Source organism: Alosa sapidissima, chromosome 14, assembly GCF_018492685.1.
Source record: "Alosa sapidissima isolate fAloSap1 chromosome 14, fAloSap1.pri, whole genome shotgun sequence".
NCBI classification, from domain to species: Eukaryota; Metazoa; Chordata; class Actinopteri; order Clupeiformes; family Clupeidae; genus Alosa; species Alosa sapidissima.
The window spans coordinates 28773734-28797235 of NC_055970.1; the positions used below are offsets into that span (position 1 = coordinate 28773734).

Below are 23502 nucleotides of genomic sequence, written 5' to 3' on the forward strand. Positions count from 1 at the left end.
AATGTAACTCTTTATCAGCTCACAACAGTTGAATTATCATTTGACAGACAGCTTTGAAGTGTTTATTAAGCACTGAGTTGAATTTGAATGTATATTGAGCTTTATCATTATCATTATCTATCAATATTATTATTTTAAAATCAATTTCACTGACAGACATTTTCATTTCAAATGTCTGTCAGTGAAATGGAATGTTCATTGCCTGTTTGTTGATCTAAACCTTTAGCCCCAGATAGAAAACCAAATAAATTGCTCTTTCATCAGAGTATTTAAATCTACAGCAGAGATGGTTGTATGATATAATGTATAGCTAGGAATCCAGTCAGAGATAGTCATACTGTATTAAAAGACTGTTTTCATCCAATTAATATGTCTGTTTAGACATCTATCTTATTATTGTGTGTGTGTACGTGTGTGTGTGTGTGTGTGGTTATCCTTTTGAAATTTTCTTGCTACACAAGGTGAAGTGTGTGTTATTGGTAGCATGTTATTGGTTTCTAGAACATGGCAGCCCCTTTGTAAAAACATTGTTTGGGATTATAATTGGTTTCCCATCCCGACATGCTTGGGCATCCCCTGTCTCCTACACACATTCACACACACACTCTCTTATTTCAAATGTTTGTTCTGCTGGACGGGTGCCACAGCGTGTGCATGTGTTTATATTGGAGCTCTTTGGCACAGATGTCCTCTGCCTGGCACTTGGCATCTGTAAACAGGGTCATGATGAATTTAAAGCATGAGGCTTGTCCTGCTGTCTGTCCACGGAGACAGGGGTCACTGAAGCAGGGCGCAGACCAGTCTCTCATTACAAGAAGAAAAGATGAACTGTCACTTAAGCAGTTTTCTCAAGATGATTTAAGCGTACCAACAAAAATTGAATACGATATGAATACTCAAGCGGATATGAATACTTATATGCTACATATTTGTTTACAAGTAGACTCAAAGCTGGTGCATGTGTTCACTATTGGACATCCCAGACAGCACGGAACAGACTGTGATTTGCCATACTCTGTTGCCTATTGCAGTATGCTTGTTCATGGCTCCTCATTAAAACTGGCAAGCATCATAAATGCCATGGAGGGACGTGAGGGGAGAGCGTTGGTCTGTGATTTAAGTCCCATTCTGAAGGGGTACTGAGCTCCCCAGAGACGAGCCACATCCTCAACCCCTCCCTCAAAGGTTATGGAATAAATATGCCTCACCATGTTATTTTCCCAAGCCTACTTTAATGATTGACCTGTAAAAATGTCAAATGGATTTTATGACGCTCTGAATTAATCGTCTCCTCCTAATGTCATGGTTCAGCCCGAGTACAGGCCTCTAGAAACAGCAGTATCAAAACTTCACAATCAATTTTTCCAATTTTCTGTCTTTACACATACAGCCATGAAACCAGTGCACCATTGCCCTGTCAGCTTGCTAGTCTTAACACAGTGGAGTGTTCACAACAAATGGGAATTCATAGCAAATGACTCCAGAGTGTCATGCAAAGGTCACCACAAATTTCTGCAAAGTGCATTTGTTATTATCTATATTAAATCTAATTTTCTAACACTTTAGATTTATGAGGTAGTTTCAAAATGGTGTTCTTGTTGTATGGTCGAGTAAAACAAGGTTTGATGGCATCCTTGAACTGACTTTTTCTTTGTATAACACACATTCTCAAAATAACAGTCTGAAGACATTCTCTTTGTTGTCCTGAGAAAAAAGGCTGAAGCCATTTAAGAGAGAAAAAAACTGATAACAGAGAAAGTGTTGTTTTCCTGTGCCTTCTGTTTGATGATTTAAGGAAAGGCAACTGGGTTTAATTAAACATGCAACAGGGATAAGACCACAATAACAGCAATGTCAGATGAAAATGACTGCGGATTACACATGAGCACCTATGAATTCCCTAACACATAAAATAGTTATGAAAATTGTATTGAAAGACAATGCAAATACAAGGCAAACAGCACAATACTGACTTAGCAGTACAACTGGTTAATGGAGCATTTAATCAAAAACACATTTGAAATATCAGCTCACAGAATGAGTTATACTTTCTCCTCACAGGTCTTCTGATTAATACACAATTGGAACCATACAGCATTTTATACAACCAGCTTTATAGGGAAAACGTTTGGATGAATCTTTCAACCTGCTTGGGAAATGTGCAAAACAGTTTTCATCAGCTCTCTTTAACATTATCTTCATCATCTAAAGGATTCTGATAGAAAATAGCTATATCCACACCTTAAAAAGACAGATGAAACCTGTGAATATCACTCATAGAGAAAAGTGTGTGCTTATAACTAAAATGTTGGATAAATTGACCCCCCTTATCTCATCAGGCTGCTTGTGTGATGATTGAGAGAGATTTAAATCATGCCACCAAAGGGTGTTGTTCTGAGTAGTGGTGACTCTCCCCAGTAGCTCTCTCCATCACATAGAATTCCAGTTTGGAATAAAGTCTAAGCTGTGGACTGGAAGGGCATAAATGGGACCTGTATGCACTGGCATTCATACTGTTAATTACAACCTAAATCATGTTCTTTCAGATGAACAAGGACTGAATAGTTACATAAGTTTACTGACAGGGCCACATAGAAATGTAGAGTTGGAAAATTATTATAAAACGATAATGAAAATTCCGAGAGGCCAAAGTTTGCCTTGGTAATCATCTGACGTACCAGGCCATTTAAGCTAATGTAAATTAGTTTGAACATACCTATGTGGTGAGAATAAACTCTATTCATTATATTAACTTCATTGAGGAAGAAGAAAATCGGAGACTTATGGGATGTAAAGTTGTTATTTATTCAAAATATTGCAAAAAATAGAATGCAAAAGAATTGCATAAGAATTGCTCATTAATTGATGGAGAGCTGCAGCATTAGTCCTGTGCTTTGCCACACCATCCAAAACAGCGGATCCAAAACCGCTGAAACCAAGCAAACATTCCATCATGAGGTCACATCATGACATGACACACAGAGACAAAAGAAGACAAAAAGACAAATAGCAGGCAACAGCACATTTCAATGCGATGGAGATGTATACAAACCTTCATGCGAGACCTGGATGCCGGGCCAGTGTCCTCTGAGAGGCAGTGCTCATCACCCTCCCCCATGTCCACAGGGGAGTGGCGACCACTCTCCTCATTCTCCACATGCAAAGGCATGGCCTCCTGCGCAGAAGTTAATGCTACACACTGGGCTTCAGAGACGTCCTGGAGATGAGCGGAGGATTCTGGTCTGGACATTTCCATCTTGCCGTCCTGTGCGGAGACTTGAGTCTCATTGTCCAGTGGCACAACTTGATGAGGCTGTTCTGAACCATGGTCAGGCTCACTGAGGTCCTCATGGGTTGAGTCATTACCCTGCCTCCTCAGTGTGGCCATCCAGGGAGGCTCTATCCAGCATGGGAACTGGATAGGCAGTGCCACACATAGTGCGTCACATAGCTGCCAAACGTCATAAAGGAACCAATATGAGCACCAGAGAAAACCCAAACGTTTGGCTCTACTGAAGCACACCTACCATTAGAGCTTCTTAGCATGACTCAGTCAGCGCGTAACACCTTAGTTTTCACCGAAAAGACTGAAATACTCACCTTCAGAAGTCTGGTCATAGCTGGGCATGATCTAACTGAATGAGCTAAAAAGACCGTTGCGACAGCCTCCGCATATTTAAGGGCCTCAGCGAAGTGTCCTGCCCCGAGCAGTCTACAGCTGTAGAGGATCTTCATAGTCTATAGCACAAGATCCAGACAGTAAGCTCATCTAGCGTTAAAATAGCAAAATGACTGATGCACATATAGTAAAACATTGATTAAAAAGTTATCAAAGTCCATAGGTGTCCCTGTGCACAAACCTTCAGTTGAACAGGTGCAGGTCAGGCAGGTAAGTATAATCCAAGAGTGAAAGATCAAGAATCACCGCACACTGATTACTATTAACTTAATTTCTATTTTTATTTTTAAAAGAAAAATTAAGTTAATAGTGATCAGTGTGCGGCGATTCTTGATCTTTCACTCATTGATATATTTGTGCATTAACTTTGACTGCAAAAAGGCTACAAGTATACCTGGAAACGTAAACATTGATTCCCTGTGTTGAAAGACAAAAGGTACTCATATGCCTCAGTCCGTTGTATTGCAGCATCACATACAAACTCCTTCAATGGCATGCTACAGAAAGACAAGATGCAGATCTTGTGTTACTTAAATGAATGTTTCTTAGTTTGGACGGACTTATGTCTGTTCCATGACTAACCTGAAATCCTGTCCAATCAGTGTCAGCTTAGAGTCCCGATGATAGTAACTAGGCTCTATGCGCATGGCCATATAACAGAAATGAGCAGACCACATGTGCCCATTCCTTGCTGGAAGACATTATGGTTTGATTCAATTATTATTGACCTCTGTGTCGTGTACCAGATGTATGGTCATCTGAGAAATGCTTATTCATTTCTTACCAAGAGTATCAGCCAGCATGTTGACCATCACGTTCTGGAGTTGAGGGCAGATGGAATTGGCCAAGATGATGGCCAGATGGGGGCACCACTCTCTCCAGCTCATGTCCCCACATTTCTGGAAGGGAGTTGCCATGATGAAGACAATGACATAACATTCATATTAATCATGCTGCAAAGACACAGTGAACAAATCAACACACACTCCTTTGCATGCATGTACACACTCAAAGAGCTCAAATATACTCACTGAAACAACTCCTGGAATTTGTCCTAGAAAGACATGGTAGTATGTCTTCATTGGGTCAGAATCATCCAGACTGCTGATGAACCTAAAAAAACAATAGCACTGATCACTGTTCCAAGTCTTACAGAGTCAAATGAGAATAGTTGTCACTGTCTTGACTGTCCATAATTCATGAAACTGTCCTTACCTAGTTATGGATGGGACACATGATGCTTTCCTAAAAAAGCTGTCCAGTATCAATGCATGCTCCCAGTATTCATTTTTAATGGCAAGGTTTAGAGCTTCCTACAACACAATATCATCAAGTTTAATATTAGTCATACATAGATGTTCAGTCAGACTCCATATCGCTGCATTTCATATCTGACGTGTGTTTGTATCATCTAGAATCTAGATCTTGCCTCTTTCTTGTTCAGAATGAGCAATTCCACAAGGTCTTGACCATGACTATCTGGAGCTCTAGTTCCATGCAGTTGCTGCAGCAGTTGGATGGCCAGGTCCTTGCCAGACACCATCTGGAAAAGAGAACAGTCTGTCATCAAATATGTAAAGCTCCTGAGATATTTTTTTTTACATTTTCCATAATGATACTATGGAAGTATAAAGGGCAGGCCATGATTCTATCTCTGTTGTATCAATATCTGCCTGACGCTTGACGCTACATAAAAACATCCCAGCTCAAGCAACCAATGCTTTACTTCAGTCACACTTACGCCATTCTTTCTCCACATCATAGCCAGCATACGCCAGACCATGTCAACTCCTGCTTTGTCTTCAATGGATTCATCATTGATACACCGCTGCCACTCAGTCAGAATGTAGTGGTATACTGCTCTATGATCCGTCACACCTCTGCAATCATTAGACCATATATTAAAGTAGTTTCCAAACATTACAACGAGGCTTAAGTAAAAATGTACAACTTGGCTATTCTTTACTCTCCAGATCTCACCTCACAAGTGGCCCAGGAAATATTACTTTTCCATTAAGAGAATCCATCTTCAAAGCCAGCTGAAATGTTGGAGAATGTAATAATTACTGAGTGTGGATATTTTTAGGTAACATAATAGGTATATGAATACAGAATTCTGAAGAGTGTGATTCTTTCTGTACTCAGCACTGATAGCACTATCGGCCCTTACCAAGTCTCTCTGTATCACATCTTCTTCATCAGACTGACTGTCTGAGTCGCAATCCAGATAATCAAGCTAAAGGATCACAAACCACATTTAAAATCTCTGATTATATCTATAATAGTAACACAGCCAAATGGAACTTTCCACACTACAGGATACAACTATCAAAAGGGAATATAATAATAACAAAAATTTGCTTTTTCACCAAATTGGCGAAAAATACATTTGGCCATATGCTAGCAACCAAAGGGTGTTTCAGTTAAGGAAAACTTCAACGTTTCTCTGTTTCCTACAATCAAAGCATTGAAATAGTGTAGCAGATAACTTTATATGTAAAGGTAGATTTAATTGTGACCAGGATTTGGTCTAATAGCCAAAATGTGCAAGTTTTCTGTTACCTTGGGGGTTACAGAGGCAACCTGCGCAAAGAAAGCTTCATATCTCCCAAAGTAGAAATCCCACCAGGCGGCATGAGATCTGCCAATCATAAAAGTGCAGCTTTCAATGTCTTGCACCAAACAATATTTTTTAATAGCCTATATATTTATATTTCTGAATAGTCTGTATTGTAAATCTGCATACCCTGCGTTGGCTCTCTCAAGCCTTGCTTGACAGATTGGCTTTTTAGCCTCAGTCTCACCCAGGACATCCACTTTATGCTGTTAAGAGAAAATAGCTCAGTACTTTAAAGTGGCCCTGTGTCTCCAAACTGAAATGCTGAATGAACTTCACATTCATATTCACAGTTGATATACAAAAGTTTTTTTTTTTTACCAAATTACACAATATAACATTATGGTGATACCTCATGAATCCGGGCCTCACTAGGAACATCTACCAGTTTTTTGACCTGCAGGTGAAGTTCAGGTGAGAGGAGGGCTCCACAAACAGCCTTCGGCTTACGAATATTTCCCTCATTCGACATTTTCACAGACATCTCTGAGGCCAAGCTCACTGTCTCGGAAGTCATGGCGAGGACAGCCAGCAGACTGTAACTTTCCGTTACTCGGGTAGGCTATGCGCTTACAAGTCCGACAAGAAAGATTATTCTGAATGCAGACTGTCGAAAAACGTGCCTCTCTGTCTAAACTCAGGATCGATTTTGAGCACGTTCATGTGCACACACACACAGCTAATGAAATTTAAACATCACAATGGAAAATGTCAAGTAAGTAGCCTACTGCGTCACAATGTTCTGGGTGGAATGATTTTTTTTTTTTTTATAGCGATTGTAGCCAAAGATTCTAGAGCGGAGCTCGGGTCTAGAATCTTTGATTGTAGCCACGGAGAAGGCTCTCTGGCAGAGGCAAAGCACTCTGGAAACTTTGGTTCTTGCAGGGCCGAGACTAACTTAAAACAAAGACGGTTGATGAAAGACGATTCATAACATAAATGTATGCCTTATAGAGAATGTAAGTCCTATATTGACAGTGAGGTATAGAACACAATAAATTAAGATAAGTTGCTCATTTTCAGCACTTTGAACAGCGACGATGTCCAGCAACAAGCTTGTAGGACAGCTGGTCTATGAGCCATTGATGAAAATAAACTATTCCTTTGTCAGTAAGACAGAGGTAGTCTAGCCTACGCATCAGAATTAACAGGAAGCTGGTTATGTTCCATGATAAGTGCTCTGAACTTGCTAAATAGGCCTAAACATTTTTTTGTTGTTGTAATTCTAGCTTAGTTAGGTTGCCATTACACAAACGTTTAGGGAAGCTATCACTACATTTCTCTGAAGTCAGCACATTTTCCATTTCAAAATTCCATACTTTTTCCATACTCAGATTTTCAAACTTCTCGGTAGATTTTTCTGACCATATTCTAGATATTGTCAATGGAGCGTTCTACTAGCATTGTGAAGATCTGTATAATAATGTTTATTATTAACTTGTTAGCCCTCAGAAAACACTTGCCCATTGTTGGATACTTTTCGTTGGGGGGGGCTGTGTTGGAAGGTGCACTCACATTTTTAGTTCTCTAGATACAGCGTAGCCTACATGTGTTGGAGACTAGTGCACTGCTGACAGAGGCCTCAGAAATCACCGAATTATTTGTTTGCAATAACAGTTTATCAGATAATGCAGTATCCATGTCTTGGTAACTTTTACAAAATCCAAAAAGTCTACCAGTGTTTTAGCCGAAAAAAAGCAGAGCTACGCAAACATACCAGTGCACAATGGTATAGGGCACGTGCATAGAACAGGGGTTCTCGATTTGGTTTTGTTACCAGGGTCCCCTTGTGAGGACCCCCATTCAATTGTATCTTGATGATGTGGACTGACAGTTAAGCTACACAACAGTAGGAATGGTTCATGATGACCTGAGTGAAGTGATTAGTACTGTAGATGTAATAGTCTGGAAACATAAATATTTCTCCATACCCTTGTTTCTTTTTTCCATACTTATCTAGACCTGGAAATTACTCAAATCAAATTCCATACTTTTCCAGGTTTTCCATACTGCGTAGGAACCTTGTGAAGTGCTCCAATGCCATCGGCTTTGGTCTACGGTAAATTAAACAATCGGCTACAAATGAATGAATAATTTGTTGATAGAACAGTCCAATTAGGCTGATCTAATTAGGACCACTTGATGGCAATATCCTGGTCTGCTTTTTGCCAGTCAGGCTCTGTACAGTAAAGGGGACAAAATTCAACAACAGGCTACAAAGTTGTTCTATGTTTATCCAGACAATTATGGTGGTGACATTTAGGATATTTGTGTCATTTAGGTAGCTCTCTACGTCAGGCTAAGCTCTCTACCTACTTTAAGTTGAAACTGTTTGCTGTCCATTGAGCATGCACCTATGCTTGTATAATAGGCTTGAAGGCGCTCTAAGCGATGCTGGGTAATGTCACTTCTGTTGACGTTCAAACAAAACAGAAAGCTAGCTCGCTACTCCCTCCCCCTCCCTCCCGTGCACTCTCCTAAACGCGCATCTCTATGGTGATTTGCTGGAACAGTTTGCTTAGTTTTTTTGGGCAAAGTTTGCCCAAGTTGTTTTGTGGCTGTTTTTGGAACCTGGGTTGTCCACAGAGATTGCGTTTTTTTTTTTTTTTTACAGTGTATTCAGGACACAGGCAGCTAGCGGATGGTGAGGTGATGTTTTTCTGTAAGTGACAAAAAATGTTTTAGCCTATAAAAGGGGCAGTCGTGGCCTATGGTTAGGGCTTCGAGCTTGTAACCGGAGGGTTGCCGGTTCGATCCCTGACCAGTAGGAACGGCCGAAGTGCCCTTCAGCAAGGCACCTAACCCCTCACTGCTCCCCGAGCACCGCCATTAGTGTGTGCTTCACGTCACTGTGTGTTCACTCTGTGTTCTGTGTGTTTCACTATATTCACGGATGGGATAAATGCAGAGACCAAATTCCTTGTATACGCAAGTATACTTGGCCAAGAAACCTGATTTATTTATTAGATTTATTAAAACGCATGACATCACTTAGAGTACCTTAAGTGTTATTAAATTAACAATCCTTTGCCTTCAAAGTTTTTTGATAACCAAGATCAGTTTGCAAGAACTACATTTTATACATCCATTTATACATCCATTTAATCCATTGATAGATGGCATTTGCGCTCTCTTTCTCTTTCTCTCACTTACACACACACACACACACACACACACACACAAACGGCAGCAGTGGTGCCAGCTGCCTGGATCTGGGTGATAAAGGGAAGGTCTTGAAGGTTCGGAAACCTGAGGTTGTCTGTGAACCCTGGGCAATAAAGACGGCGCATACTGAGGTAGCACATCTGGGCCCTGCTAGATTAGTGACAGGTGCTGACTGAAGAGTGAGAGACCCAGCCCCAGCCTGCACACTTACTGATGCTTAAAGCTGGAGAAACAGGCCATTTCACCCTTGGGAATCATTATATACAGCTCTGATGGCCATGGAATACATAGTTCACATAGTTCACAATATTCTTTTTGGCCAATATTTTCAAACCTGTGCGTGATCCTGTCCTGGAATTCCAATCATCGCCTTCTAAAATGTGTGGAGACTTGCAGTACCCTAATTTTCAGGCATTCCTTTCCCATTGATTTCTTCAGTCAGGTTTTGACACATCACAATTCTGAATGCTTGTCTTCGGCAGATGAAATGGAGGTGAAAAAAGCAAGGGAGAGGATATTTTTTGACTGTTTTTTTTCTTCTTCTTCTTGTACCGCTGAGGGGATGCTGGAGGCATCCATTAGGCATGTCAAAAATGGCAGATAAAAAAGAAGACGAGAAGTGAGGGAGCGCACAGCAGTAGTAAATCTCTCAGACGTCAAACCTGTAATTTGAGAGACGGAAATTATTCAGTCATGCTTGCTCTCAGAAATCTTGCCCTCATCAAATTGCATCTGGGTTTGCTGAGCTCCAAACAGAAATTGGTTTCTGCCAACTGGAAGATAGTGTCACTGCAGGGGCTCATGTGTTTTGCTCACGTGATTCTTTAGGACTGGGGGAGAGACACAATAGCAAGTAATGCCCTGGTCAACAAACACTCTTGCATTGCACTTTGTGATTTACATTTTGTTTAAATTTGAACATTATTTTCTCTGGTACAGTATGAGCCCCATTATATATTGGCCCTAATATTGAAAGAAATTATGAGAACAATTGGGCTGTAAATGGCATTCAGACAATGTCCATGCCCAAAATGCTACCATTACACTCCATTAAAGTCCTATCTCCAAGTGCAACATTATGCCTCCATTTCCTATGAAATGAGCTTTCATGTTTTTATATTCTAGCCCTCTAGATTAATTATGATGTGTGTCCCTGTGCTATGTTGTTTCAGGCAGCTCTCTGTAACTATTAGCAACATGCTTTTGCTAGCTTGCTCGTACTTTTAAACAAACATCCATTCACAAGAACATTTGTCAGAAAACTGCAATCAGACAGAAAAAGAAACAGAAACAGAAATTCATTCAACATTGCAAGCTATCTGTTTCTTTTAACCCTTACCATGCATTCTCAGAATGTGGTAGGAAGCTTATAGACTATATAATCAGCTGGCACATTACAGGACTGAAACATAGCCGAATACCTTTCTCTTTGGGAGAGTAAGGGATTTAACTGTGCCATCATTTGATTGATTTGGTCTTATTGTTCAAGGTATAAGATTAATTAGCTATCATTAAGCACCATCAAATTGGGTTTTGATGATGAAATACATCTGCTCAATTGCATGAAAGACGTGGGGAATTCTATGGTCAAGCTTAAAATGGTCTATATTGTCAGTGGCACTGAAGCTCAGGACTTTAACAGCTGATCACTTATGACAAGGCAAAGTCTGTGTGAGCAGAGACCTTATCTCTCTTTTTCATCCCTTCCTTTTGGGTTTCTCTTTTCCATCCAGAAACTAATCAGAAGTGTTTATCAGTAGCTCTGGAAATAGCTTTCATCTCTGTCGCAGATACTGAGGGCCGATGACCTTTTGTTTAGGAAGGCTAAATGGGGGAATTTCACAGCTCACCGCTCTGGGGTAAGTGGTTGAGAAATGTGTTGCAGACGTTTAGTCTCGGCGATGCTCCGGGCAGATTATGCACAGAGAGGGCTTGTGGGTGTTAAAACACATTACCGAGACAAAACCTACATGGAATTTCATCAGCTATAGATGTATGGAGCTCACCAGTGTGTGGCTATCAGGACTTGTGGATACTATTTATTCTGACTCCAATCTTAGCACATGTTGACATTTCACTGGAATCCACTTGTGCTTACCACAAATCTGAAGAGGTTAGCGCAGTGTCCATGCCCATTAAAAAAAACTTTTACGCACAATTACATTGTTTGAAGAAAATATTGTTTGAAGAAAACATGTTTTATTTGCGATTTCTACTACACTACCCCACCCCACAAAGGAACACGGCACCATTTTATGTAATTGGGTTATTCACCATCTCCCCTAGTGTTAGATACAGTAAGTGAACAAAAACAGGCGAAGCACTGCTACTTGGGTGCAGAGATATCACACAACACATGGGTACCATTTTTCACTCGCCACAACACAGACAATCTCTGCGCCCAAGTAGCAATGCTTCGCCTGTGCTTCGCCCCAATATAGTCCCAAGTCAATGCATTACTTATCTAACTCTAGGGGAGACAGTAAATTTAAGTGTAAAAGCAGTGTCTTTGATAGTTGGAGATCTAGCTTGGGAATACCCATACGAACCTTTGGCAAGTTTGGGATTTAATGTGCTGGTCCGTCTGGCCAAGAGGCCATTGACGCCCTTTTCCAATGTTCATAAAACCCAGCCATGCAATTACAATCGCTAAACAGGCATATTTTCTTTGGAATTGAGGAAACAGCTGCATTTTGAACCTTCGTTTACAAGACTGCTGCATTTCTGAAATGATTCATTTCTCTGCTAGTTACGCCCTTGCTGAAAGTCATAAGTCAATGAATCCTTTCCAGACCCACTCTCAATCTTAATTAAAGAAGGGTCTGGTGTCAATGAGACATTGCTATGGAAATGTTTCTCTTCTGCCTCAACGCACGCTTGTCACTTATTTGAACAAGATGGTAGTCGCGGTAGTGAGGACCAATGAGTGGCCATCTGATAAAAACATTTTTTTCTCATCTTAAACATGTAATTTGCTCAATACAAACAATTGGAAGTTAGTCACCCTGTTGACTCAAATTCAACAGAAAGCTTGAGGAAAAGTATCATTGGAAAAGGTATCATTCACAATTGTTGATGATTAGTTCCTTCACTGTGAAAATGAAAATGGACAGTCTGGTACCTTTGCCTTATTAGCACAAAATCAAATGTTCTATGATCATGATTCACCATTTAGCTGGTTGGCCTGAGTCCAGGCATACAACTCTTTATTTACAGGTTTTTCGAAATGTCAATGAAAATGTCAAACAAAATAAATAGGAAATATACTTCCAGAACCGGACTGTTGAGCTCTCTTCAAGAGTCTCTGGCATAAGTGATGTCACACACTTGAATTTCCCCTGGGGATCAATAAAGTATCTATCTATCTATCTATCTATCTATCTATCTATCTATCTATCTACACTCTGCACTCTGTGTCTTTAGCTGAAATGGCCAGAGTAGCCCTCTGAATGTTCCTTATGAGTGAGAGTGTGACACTATGGAACCATCCTTCAAATTGGGGCTGTGCAGTTGAAATTGTCACTTGTTTATTCAAAGACAGTGTATGATTGGCATGCTCGGAGTGGCAGTTTACGAACAAATTCTTTTTTGAATGTTGTTTCGAAGAGATGCAACCCAGGTGGAAGTTAACTTGCTGTTGAGGTCAATATCCATGAAATGTTTTTATGCAAACAAACCAAATCCAAAGGTGGTTTCTAAGGTCTCTATATTGTTGATGTCAGATATGTTTTTAAACGTTATCTTTCATATTTCACATCCAAACACCTAGATACAGCTCTCACTTGCGTTATTTTCTGTAAGTGTGCACTGACTGAGTGCTGTGCTGTTAATGGGAAGGGGGAAGGGAGTGACTGGATGGGCAGGAGCCAATAGTTGCTTCTTTGAATGATATTTTCTGCATTGTTTATCCAACCAATGTCAAACTCTGCACTCTGCAAACACTGCACTCGATTGTGCCCTTAGCAAGACACATGCCATGTTTGAAGTCGGTCAGACAAACGGTTTGAGAGATATGCGAAGAACAGACAGACAGGTCTGATCAGACAAATCAGACAAAATCAAGGAAAAGGATTGCTGCGCCGTCTCAGATTTTGTTCAAAGTTTGTCTACCCAATATTTAGGTCCCAAAAACCAAGACCTGTAAAATATTTTTGTTACATGTAAATTCCAATGTTTTCATACATTTTAAGGCCATGATTGGGCATTAATATCTCAGAAAGTATTATTTCTGGCCTGCCCAGACTTTGTAGGGTGGAATGTTCTCAGTATAACTGGATGCCCATTAAGTTTTAAAGCCCTAGATTGCAAAAACTGGTGATATTGAGGGTCTTGTAAACTCAGTTTTTGTATCCACATGGCACCGATCATTATTTTGTCTGCAAATACAATACTTTATTAATGTTGAGCCAATGTTTGAGGTCTCTGTAACAAATGCACATTTGCATGTACTTCCTGGTTTGAAGGCGTGTCTTATTACTAAGGTAAAGGACACACACCATATTTGCACTCATGGCAGCATATCAGATCTGTGTCCTTATAAATTTAAGACATTGTTAGGGAAAGGAAACTTTGCCTATATAGGTGCAGTTCAGTGGAACAAGTTAGACCAGCAAATGAAATGTGTTTATGTTATGTCATTGATTATCACACACTCTGAGTGAGTGTCTTGTCTTGTCCTGGTGTTATGTGTTGAGGACCACAATGGAAATAAGTCCTGGATTTTATTGTGTTGTATCCTTGATTGTATCTGATGTCTGTGTATGTAAGGCATTCTTGATACAATTAAATCAATCAAATCAAATCAAATTCCGTACAAACTTTAATGGTTCAGTCATACTGAGAACAAGTTTGGGCTGCCTATGAATAATACTTTTCATTATAATGTCCAAACATTGCATCCCAGATAAAGTGACCTTCAGGCTGTAAAACTGAAGTAATTTCAAGGGCTGAAAATAATATGAAGACATAAGATTTGAACAGAAATAATATATAATGCAGGCCTATTCTTGATATAGACAGGGTTTGAACAAAATCTGAGACGGTGTCTAACCTTATCTGATTTGACATGGAATGACCCCAGCAGATAGACAGACGGACTTACCTGCAATCATTAGATAGATGATGGCCATAGAGATATCACTGTCGTGGAGAAAAAAAATTGTGTGTGTGTCTATGTGTGTTTGGTATTTTTTTATGACTCATGTCTCCATATCACCATGTGCATGTTTACACTCCCACCAATTGGAAACGGTCAATCAATTCTAGACTGCATGCTGTAAAGAAAAGGAAACCTTCATCTTTGAGTAGACCAGTGTTTCTCAAACTTTTTTTCTGGGGACCCACTTTTTAAAAATGACAGACTATCGCGACCCAACTCGTGACTGTGGTAGTTAACAAACTAGATCAGTGGTTCTCAAACTTTTTCTTTCATTCCCCACTTTGATCAAGGGGGCATTCTCGAGCCCCACCTGTCCCTCATCGCTCTAAGAAAGTGGTATGGTCAAGCTTAAAATTGTCAAATTTATTGAAATAATGACAAGTTCTAAATATATCCTCTTCAACAGAGTTAAAATCAGCTGGTGCTGCAGATATAATAATAAATAAATACATAACACACATATTTCTGTTTTCCAGCAACTTATTAGGAAGCATAGGCCATTTTACAGCATTGTACAATATATTCAATGAAATACCAACATGCTGCATTAAATGGATCCATAATCCAGTCATACTGAGCACTGCTGGTTGGGAAATATTTTTGAAATAAACTTTGCAGGGATGTGATGTAGGCCTACTGTTTAATACATGGGATCACAAGAGTGCCTCCCAATCAGACGTTTCAGCAATTTCGCTCAGAAATCTCAAAGGCATAATACTGTCGCTATCGAGGCGCCTGTCCCATACTCAAGTTTTTTTGGTGAATGCAGTAATCTTATTTGCTAGGTGAGGTAGGTGCTTGTCTTTGCCTTGTAACTGGACATTTAACTCAAATGTATCGCTAAGATATATCAAATATATCGCTAAGATAGGCCAGCTTCGTCAAGAAATGTTCATTAGTGAACGTGCTTGCAGATTTAAACATGCGCTCTTCCTCCAAGAAGAGGCGACTCGGAGCTCAAACACGCACGACAGCACTTTACCTCGGGAAAGCCACCTTGCCTCGCTGTGAAACAGTACAGCCTTTTGGTCAGCTACCATCTCTTCGCAAAGTGCGAAGAATGAAGAATAGACGCGCTTTTAAAGGCCGGGTTTTTAATTCACCACTCTCACAACAACGTTCAAAATCTCATGTAGGTCGGGACTAACTAAGCTGCCTTGACACGAGCGCTTCCCTGTGAGTAACACAGTGTGTCCATTGCGCATCGGGTGCTACCTGGGCCCAGGCTACAGATGAAAAAATAAAATTTTAAAATCCTGTTTTTCACGTCAGTTCGCGCCCCACCTGGCATGTCTCCGCGACCCACAGTTTGAGAAACGCTGGAGTAGACACAGCTGTGTGAGCATGTTTCAGGAAATATTTGCTGTAGAAAAGTAGTGTTGGGAGCTCTATAGAAGTAGTGTTGGGAGCTCTATATAGTGTCATCAGAGGTGAAGGCAAAGTATGGAGTGGAGTGGGGGTGGCCAAGCAGGTGGGATGGCATATGGGCTTCTTGCTGGGTGTTGTGGTCACAGAGGCTAAATGACTCAGCCTTTATAGATCAGCCTTAGAGCAGGTAAATGTCTATGGCCTGTATGACAGATCAATGCTTATGTCTCTTCCTTTATCTAGCACCAGGGTTCTTTATGGCTCTGCTGTTCAACAGTTAGCACAGCAGCCTGGTCTTATGCAAACTGCGACAGTGGTGACAAGCATTGTGGTGACAAGATATCTTACAGAAACATGCATATCTAAAGGTTAGGCCTGTATCAGGAATCCACCTCTCTGGAGGTTAATAGTGTCAAAGAATGTCCTCAGAGTTCATACTTGTGAATTAATGGCTCAGTTTCTGAAAGTCCCTGAGGAAATTTGTACCTAGTGTGTGGTCCAAGTGAATTAAAGGTATGCCTGACACTGTAATAAGGGATCAGCTTTCATTTTTACCTTTTCCCACCTTTCTTTCCTCGTTCCATAATTGTGCTGCCTGTTATAGTATGGCTTTATTAGAGTTTGTAGCCTGCATGGTGAAAGGCCAGAAGGAGTATAGGAAATGAATGCCCAGGGTGATAAAGGATACCACAACAATCTTGATATGAAAGTTTAATGAGGCCCCCGTCTGACATAACAATTTCTCTTCTGAGAGCCTGAGAGAGCAGGGCCAGAAGTCATATGTAGATGAGGGGAGGTCTGGCGGACGGGCAGGCGAGGGGGAGGGGGCGAGTGAGAGGGGCGTGGCGGGCAGCAGCCGGCCAGGGCAGTGGGTGAAGAAATGACGCGTCTCTGCTAATGCGACGGGAGAGAGACGAGCGCAGCGCAGCGCCTCGGGGCCAGGGTAGTCAGGCGATTTGTTGTCCTGTCAGGGCCTGTCTGGCCCTCTGCCTGTCTTTTATTGGTCTGGACAGTGGGGAGGGTGTCAAAGGTCTCGTGTAATATGAAGAGGTGTGATGGTATTGCAATTAATTTTGGACCCGCCAGGCTCCAGCTAAATGAGGGACTGCTGTTGTCACAGGTGTGCATCTCTGTGGTAATGGCCATTAATATGACTAGCCACAGGCACATAAGATGAAGACGCACACACATAAGATTAATCTTTTCAAAAAGTTTATTGGTTTATGTAGTGCTTTTATCCTGATTGCCCAATCTCGTTACTTCTGAAGGTATGAAAACATGCTTTGACTAATGTGAATGAATTTTTTAAAAGTAAATATTTTGGTCTGTATTTATCCTGTGGTAAATGTGTATACAAAATAATGAGAAGAACTTTCATGCAGAATACAAACCAATGCTCTGAAAATGCAGACTTTGGAAATAGACGAACAGTCCCACTGATTTATCTGAAAAGCCGTCACTGATGTTTACAAACCAAACTCAAATGTATTCCTCTGGGTCTGTGGGATTCTGACCAATGAATTAAACATGGCGTGAATAAACACATTACGGAATCACTAGAGGAGAAAAAAAGCTGTAAATCATTGTTCAACTGTCAGAGTCTTCGTGTACACTTCAGTAGTCAATTCTTGACTTTGTCAGGGAAAGACATTATCAGAATAAAAGATGAATATATGAATGATATAAATTATTTTTACACACTATTATGTTTGAAACATTGTTTGCTTATAGTTTTATTTGAAATGAGCATTTGCTGAAACCATGCAGTTGACACCTGGAGGAAACAGTCTGGGGCACAGACTAATTTCTTTTGAAGTATCACATTGCTCTTTAAAAGGCAGAACAAAGGAAACACCACAAATATAAACAAAGAATAAATAATCAGGTAAAAAAAAAATATTAAAAGTATACTTTTTGAAAGTGTACTAAGTACAGTTTGTACTTTTTTCGTCAAATCAAAGTGTAATTAAGTGTATTGAATTATGTATTAAATTCAACTTAATACTAACTTGACTATACTTTGAGTGTAATTAGTGTGCTAAAATGGAACAACTTTTTTCAAACTTTAAGTGTTCTTAAGTACATTATACAAAAAGAGATTTTATGAGCATTCGGAACACAGTCGCAGTACAATTTTGTAACATCCCAAGTGTATTGGAAATGTACTTAAAAGGCATTACAGTATAACTAATAATAGTGTAGTAGTGTATTTTGAATACACTCCTATTATCCTCATTTCTATTCATTTGGCATGCTTCTGTAATATTTTAAATTAACTTCAAATGTACTTCCTGACTACAATAAGTGCCTTGAAAGTTTGCAGTTATGTTAATAAAAGTATAGTCTTAAGATACTTTAAGCATTATAAAGGCATGCAATTTAAGTATAATATTAGTGTTTTAAAATTGTACTATTAGTACTCTCCTACCTATTCTGTTACATGACAAATTACACTTTGATTATGAGAAAAACATTTTATTGACATGAATGAAAACAAAACATAATGTTCATCCATAACAAAAGTAAAACATTTTTCTGAAAGTTATGGATCTCTTGAGCATATCTTTTCAAGTTGGATGTGGTAACGCGATAAAACATGCATTTGGCCGTATTATATTATTTCACATGCATAGATTTTTCGAGTGGCTGTTTGGAGCGCTGGTCAGATTCCTCCTCGCTCGCAGCATTTTCTTCCATGCTTGGGGAGCAGTTTCCTCTGAGTGCGCACACGCAGAGAGAATTTGCACGCACACATTTAATATATACATGTGTGAAATAATATATAATATAATACACCCGAATGCATGTTTTATCGCGCAAGCCACTATTGTGTCGCAATACTCTACAGCCTCATTGGTAGACCATCAATTCAAAATGCAGATTTCATGAAAAACAAAAGTTGTTTACCCTCCTAGGTGAGAGAATTTGCCCTCTAAGCTTGAAATTGTTTACTGGACACCCAGCCTACAAGCCAACAACTTAACAGTCTAACATGGCTAAATTTGTAATGCATGATCATTTATTGCTTATTTGTTTGCAAAGTCTTCTGGCCCAGAAAGAAAACCATGGTAGTTACGGATCATGGCTGAGGAGGAAAGGTACAGTTGTGGTAGAGTTGTGCAGTGAGTGAACTTCCCTCCCAACACTGAGAGTTGGTGGCAAAAGCTGTGGTAGCTAGCTTCCTTACTAGCACACCATCTTCCAGTCCAAGATGCATAAAGTTTTTCGGTGGCAACCCGGGGCTGGACAGCAGTCAAATGCATTGACCTTGGTAGAATTTGTCTCTGTTGTCTGTGAACAGAAAGAAGATGGACAACATTTTACAAGATAAACAATATTTTAGACAAAAATCCATTGGCAATGATGAGATTAATACAGATTATCTGTACCTATTTGACATTTACTTTTTATGGTTCAAATTTGGTATTGACACCATCTGTTTGCCATCCTGGTATGGGTAGACCTGGCCAGGTAGTCTTTCCATAAAGCGTTGTGCACCTTGGCACCGATATGTGTGCAACCACCCTGTTTTCTGCATTTGATTACCTTAGATTCCTTTGTTTTCAATACAACCCTATTATCGTTTTTGGGTCAAATGGCATTTTAAATGGGAGTCGTAGGGGCACTAGCCTACTATTTTGATGCATGAATCATGTATCAAAATAGTTCTGCCCCTACGACTCCCATTCAAAATGGCATTTGACCCAGAAACGACAATACAGTCAAGCTTAATGGTGGCGCTTCTGACTTAATTATGCTTTCAAACGAAAGTTTGACTCAGGTACATTCACAAAAAGACCCTAGGTTGCATTTTGGCTTGAGTTATGCTTTAAGAGTAATGGGGCAAGGTCCTGGATGAAGAATATTTACCTTTACTGCTGATTATTTGAGGCATTCAGACATCTCGGTTTCAAAACTGTCCAGGAACACCTGTAAAAACATAGTTAGGCTACAGATTAAAACTAGGTAAATTACAAACACTACCATGAAATTAACTTGAATGCTCTGTGAAACACGAATAATTAAAAAAATCTAAATCTATCGCATAAACCAAGGCATAATATCAATCATGTAGCATAAGCTTCATAGCACTAACTTAGTAGAACACCAGGTTTAATTCCCCCTCTAATATCAATGGTGGAAAAAAACGTTCTACTTCATAAAATGCATGTAATTTGTCCTGTAGACTCATTTTAAAAGATGTCACCACGGTTAAGGCCTAGTCCACACGTACCAAACCGATCTTTTTTTCCTCCATCTTCCCTGGAACCGTATCAAGAATATTTGCGTCCAAACGGATCCATCTCAACACGACTCAACACGTTACTTCATACACCAGGCCTATAGGTGGCACTGTGTCTTTACAGAAATTCACCAAAACTTACAAAACTTGCGCTTTAAAAACAGACAGAATAGGCTACGGCGAAATGGCTAGTGCAAGGAAACCAGAATTGTTTGTGTGGACTGATGGTGAACTGTCAACTGTAGGTAGGCCTACTAATCACCTTTACTTTCTTTGGTTGTAGGATAGTCCGTGATTCACATTAGTTTTGGCTATCACCGCAATTAGGCTACTAAACGCAAGGCTTACCCAAGTTCTAGCCTATTCTGTCGCCACATTTATAATATTGATATAAAACCTTCGTTAGTAACAGTCAATACTTTGCCTGCATCAAATCGTGCATTCGCATTCAGTGTGCTACCATCGGCTTAACGTGAGTTCTAAGCGTCTTTGTATGCTTATATCTGATTTCACTCGACTGTGAATGCATGTATATATGTTGTAAGACATGTAAAATAAATGAATGACACTGGCACTACGCACAAATTAATGTAGCCTAAACTTACACCGCACTTTCCTAATAACTTAAGTTCTCTCGCGTCACTGACAGCAGCTAGAATGCATAAAAAAACACCGGGAAAAACAGTGTTCAGTCCACCAAGTCATAAGCTATCGGCGCTGCGCAGCATCAGTTGTGACATTTATCTTAATGGAGTGTAATCGTAGGTAATGTCATGTATGAAAACTAGTATTGTTAGGCAATACTATAAGTGCAAGTCCAGGGCAGCTGAGGTGTGGCGATGACATCATCGATACGCAAGCAGGATGTGCGGTTTCGCTGTCTAAACGAACTGAAACGGGCTACGGTTTCAGATTTCTCCACTCTAGGACCAGGTTTCAGAAAAGTGCGGTTTCGGGCAGTGCGTTTACAGGATTCGTTTGGACGAAGACCAAGACGAAGCAAAACCTCTGCGTTTAACCTAAAAAGCGTCTCCGTGTGGACAGGCCCTAAAGAAAAAAACAGCTACTATGTCATTTAGCATGCCTAATGAATGTGAAGTGTGACTAGTCTAGCACCATCCTCCTTTCTGTGAGGTAGCCTACACCACACATAATATTAAAGAACATTGGTGAACTTTAGGCAAACGTTGCTTAATAAAGAACACACTTTCTTCCATCATAGTTTGTGCTAGCCAACGCTTGTCAATAATCCCACAAACACAAAGCAGGCTAATGTAGTTTTCTTCTTGATAGGGATCTGGGTCGACGTTTATGACGTTAACATTAGCTAAATTAGCTAACGTGATCTGGAATTACTAGCTTGTACTAGCAAGGACAAAAACAAACTCTTGAAAGATTGCTAAGCTATCAATTTAACTTCTCCAAAGACTACCAAAGGTCATAAAGAGTAAGTTACATCAGAATCATTTAACAATATGCTTTGGGACTCACCTGATAACGAATAACTTGGCACTTTAGATCCAACTGGCTTCAGCCCTTGTTATCTCATATGACGAGTCCTTCTGGCTCTGTAGGACCAATGTCTCTGGCATGACTAGAATTTATGGTATCTTTAATTTGGACAAACCTGTAACCTTATACGGACCGTAAAACGTATGCATTTTCTGGTCTCTACAGTCCATCTGTCTTGCAAATAAAGTTACAAGCATAGACTGTATAAAATAACGTTAATGTTTGCTTACACCACGTTTTGCTCGAAAGGTGCACAGATCCGTAGCCTAGAAATCTACATTTGCTGCCAGAGCTAGTCTAGCAACTCTCCGTTGGCTTGTGAGCTCCAGAAATCAAAACTTAAAGGAGAATTCCGGTGTGATATTGACCTAAAGTGTATTGAAACATGATACCGAGTGTGAACGTATGTCTCATAGCCCATCTCGGCTTGTCCCCTGCACTCCAAAATCTGGCGCTAGTTAGCCGATGCTACCAACAGCTTTTTCAATAGTGGTGCTTCGGCATCGGGCTAGCCATGCAAATAAATCACTGTTTTACACCCATTTACAAGGCTCAATGTATCTCCACACTTCATTGGTAGACTTCCGAGGGGAGCGCTGCCACTGTCCTATTGCGTGCAGAGGGAATTTGAAAGACAACTGATTATCCCGCCCCTCGGACTGAGCACTGCGAACGGTGAGTGCCCAGACCCTACATTTTAATGTGGGTCTGGCTCGTCAGGCTAACAGATCCGCCCACTCCATTTCAAATTCAAACAGCCATGTTATTGGTCAACTGGACTGCCTATACATTTAACTGTGTTGCCTATAAATTTAACAAAATGCCACATTCATCCTCTCACAACCTCTACTACATCACAAACGTATAGGCTACTACCTTACTAAGACACAAAATCAACAAAAGAAAAAATATTATTTGATGACCAAAACTGATAGATCAGTGTGTCTAGGCTAGGTTATTGCACATTGCCATCCATGCGGCTGACATATCAGGCCTAAAGGCTACACACATTAGTATTTTATTAAAGGTGAGATGACTATGAAACTATACAAACAATGTATTAGGCCTACCAAAAAAATATACTTTCCATAAGTACACTATATTACAACTCTAAGTATTAGCAATGTAATACACTTAAACTAAATAAACTTCTTTACCATTTAAAATACACTAACAACAAAGTACACTTTTAAAAGTACATTACAAAAACACTTTGAATATTGCACAATAAGTATATTTAATTTTAGTACACTGAAGTTGAACTTTCTAAAGGTACACATTAAACATACTGTACATAAAGTATAAAAAGTGTAAGCATACTTGCTTTATACTTCATATACTTTAATCATATTTCTAACACACTAAAGTATACTACTTTTTTTTACCTGGGTAGGACCCTTTTCTCAGGTTAAATATTGTATTAAACGTAACCTCTGACAGCCAGGAAGTGTATTAGCCATCGGTGATAAAACTATATGGGTAGGAAAAGGAAGACATGAACTGCCCATTGAAATGCCAGACTCAATTATCTCACAAATCTCTCATGAATTGACAATTAGTAAATAATAGTTTCATGTTGCATAGCTTTAATCATTACTGAGACTCCAAATTAATTTTCTTGAATACATTTCTACAACTAAACTTGACAACATAAACCAGCACTGACACATGCCTACACTGTGTAATGCGCTTGGTCTGGAGTGGACCCAAGTGTCCCAGTTAATGCACATCCTGACTTATCCAGTGCCCTGATGAGGTTA

General features: G+C 39.9%; 1 protein-coding gene and 1 long non-coding RNA gene across 2 annotated transcripts; both read right to left on the reverse strand.

Moving 5' to 3' along the window:
• Positions 1 to 2786: 2786 nt before the first annotated feature.
• LOC121682355 (protein transport protein Sec16B-like) lies at positions 2787 to 6964 on the reverse strand. Its single transcript, XM_042062467.1, has 15 exons — positions 6649 to 6964; positions 6426 to 6502; positions 6242 to 6320; positions 5850 to 5915; positions 5660 to 5718; positions 5421 to 5559; positions 5109 to 5222; positions 4895 to 4992; positions 4711 to 4792; positions 4464 to 4578; positions 4262 to 4370; positions 4074 to 4176; positions 3601 to 3738; positions 3053 to 3451; positions 2787 to 2929 (listed from the first exon to the last, which is right to left on the reverse strand). The coding sequence occupies exons 1-15, from the start codon at positions 6811 to 6813 to the stop codon at positions 2882 to 2884; spliced, it is 1791 nt and encodes a 596-aa protein (XP_041918401.1). The 5' UTR covers positions 6814 to 6964; the 3' UTR covers positions 2787 to 2881.
• Positions 6965 to 19200: 12236 nt separating this feature from the next.
• On the reverse strand, positions 19201 to 21985 carry LOC121682356. The gene is made up of 3 exons (XR_006022532.1): positions 21722 to 21985; positions 19858 to 19917; positions 19201 to 19278 (listed from the first exon to the last, which is right to left on the reverse strand). It is a non-coding gene; the product is annotated as an uncharacterized LOC121682356 (long non-coding RNA).
• Positions 21986 to 23502: the final 1517 nt, after the last annotated feature.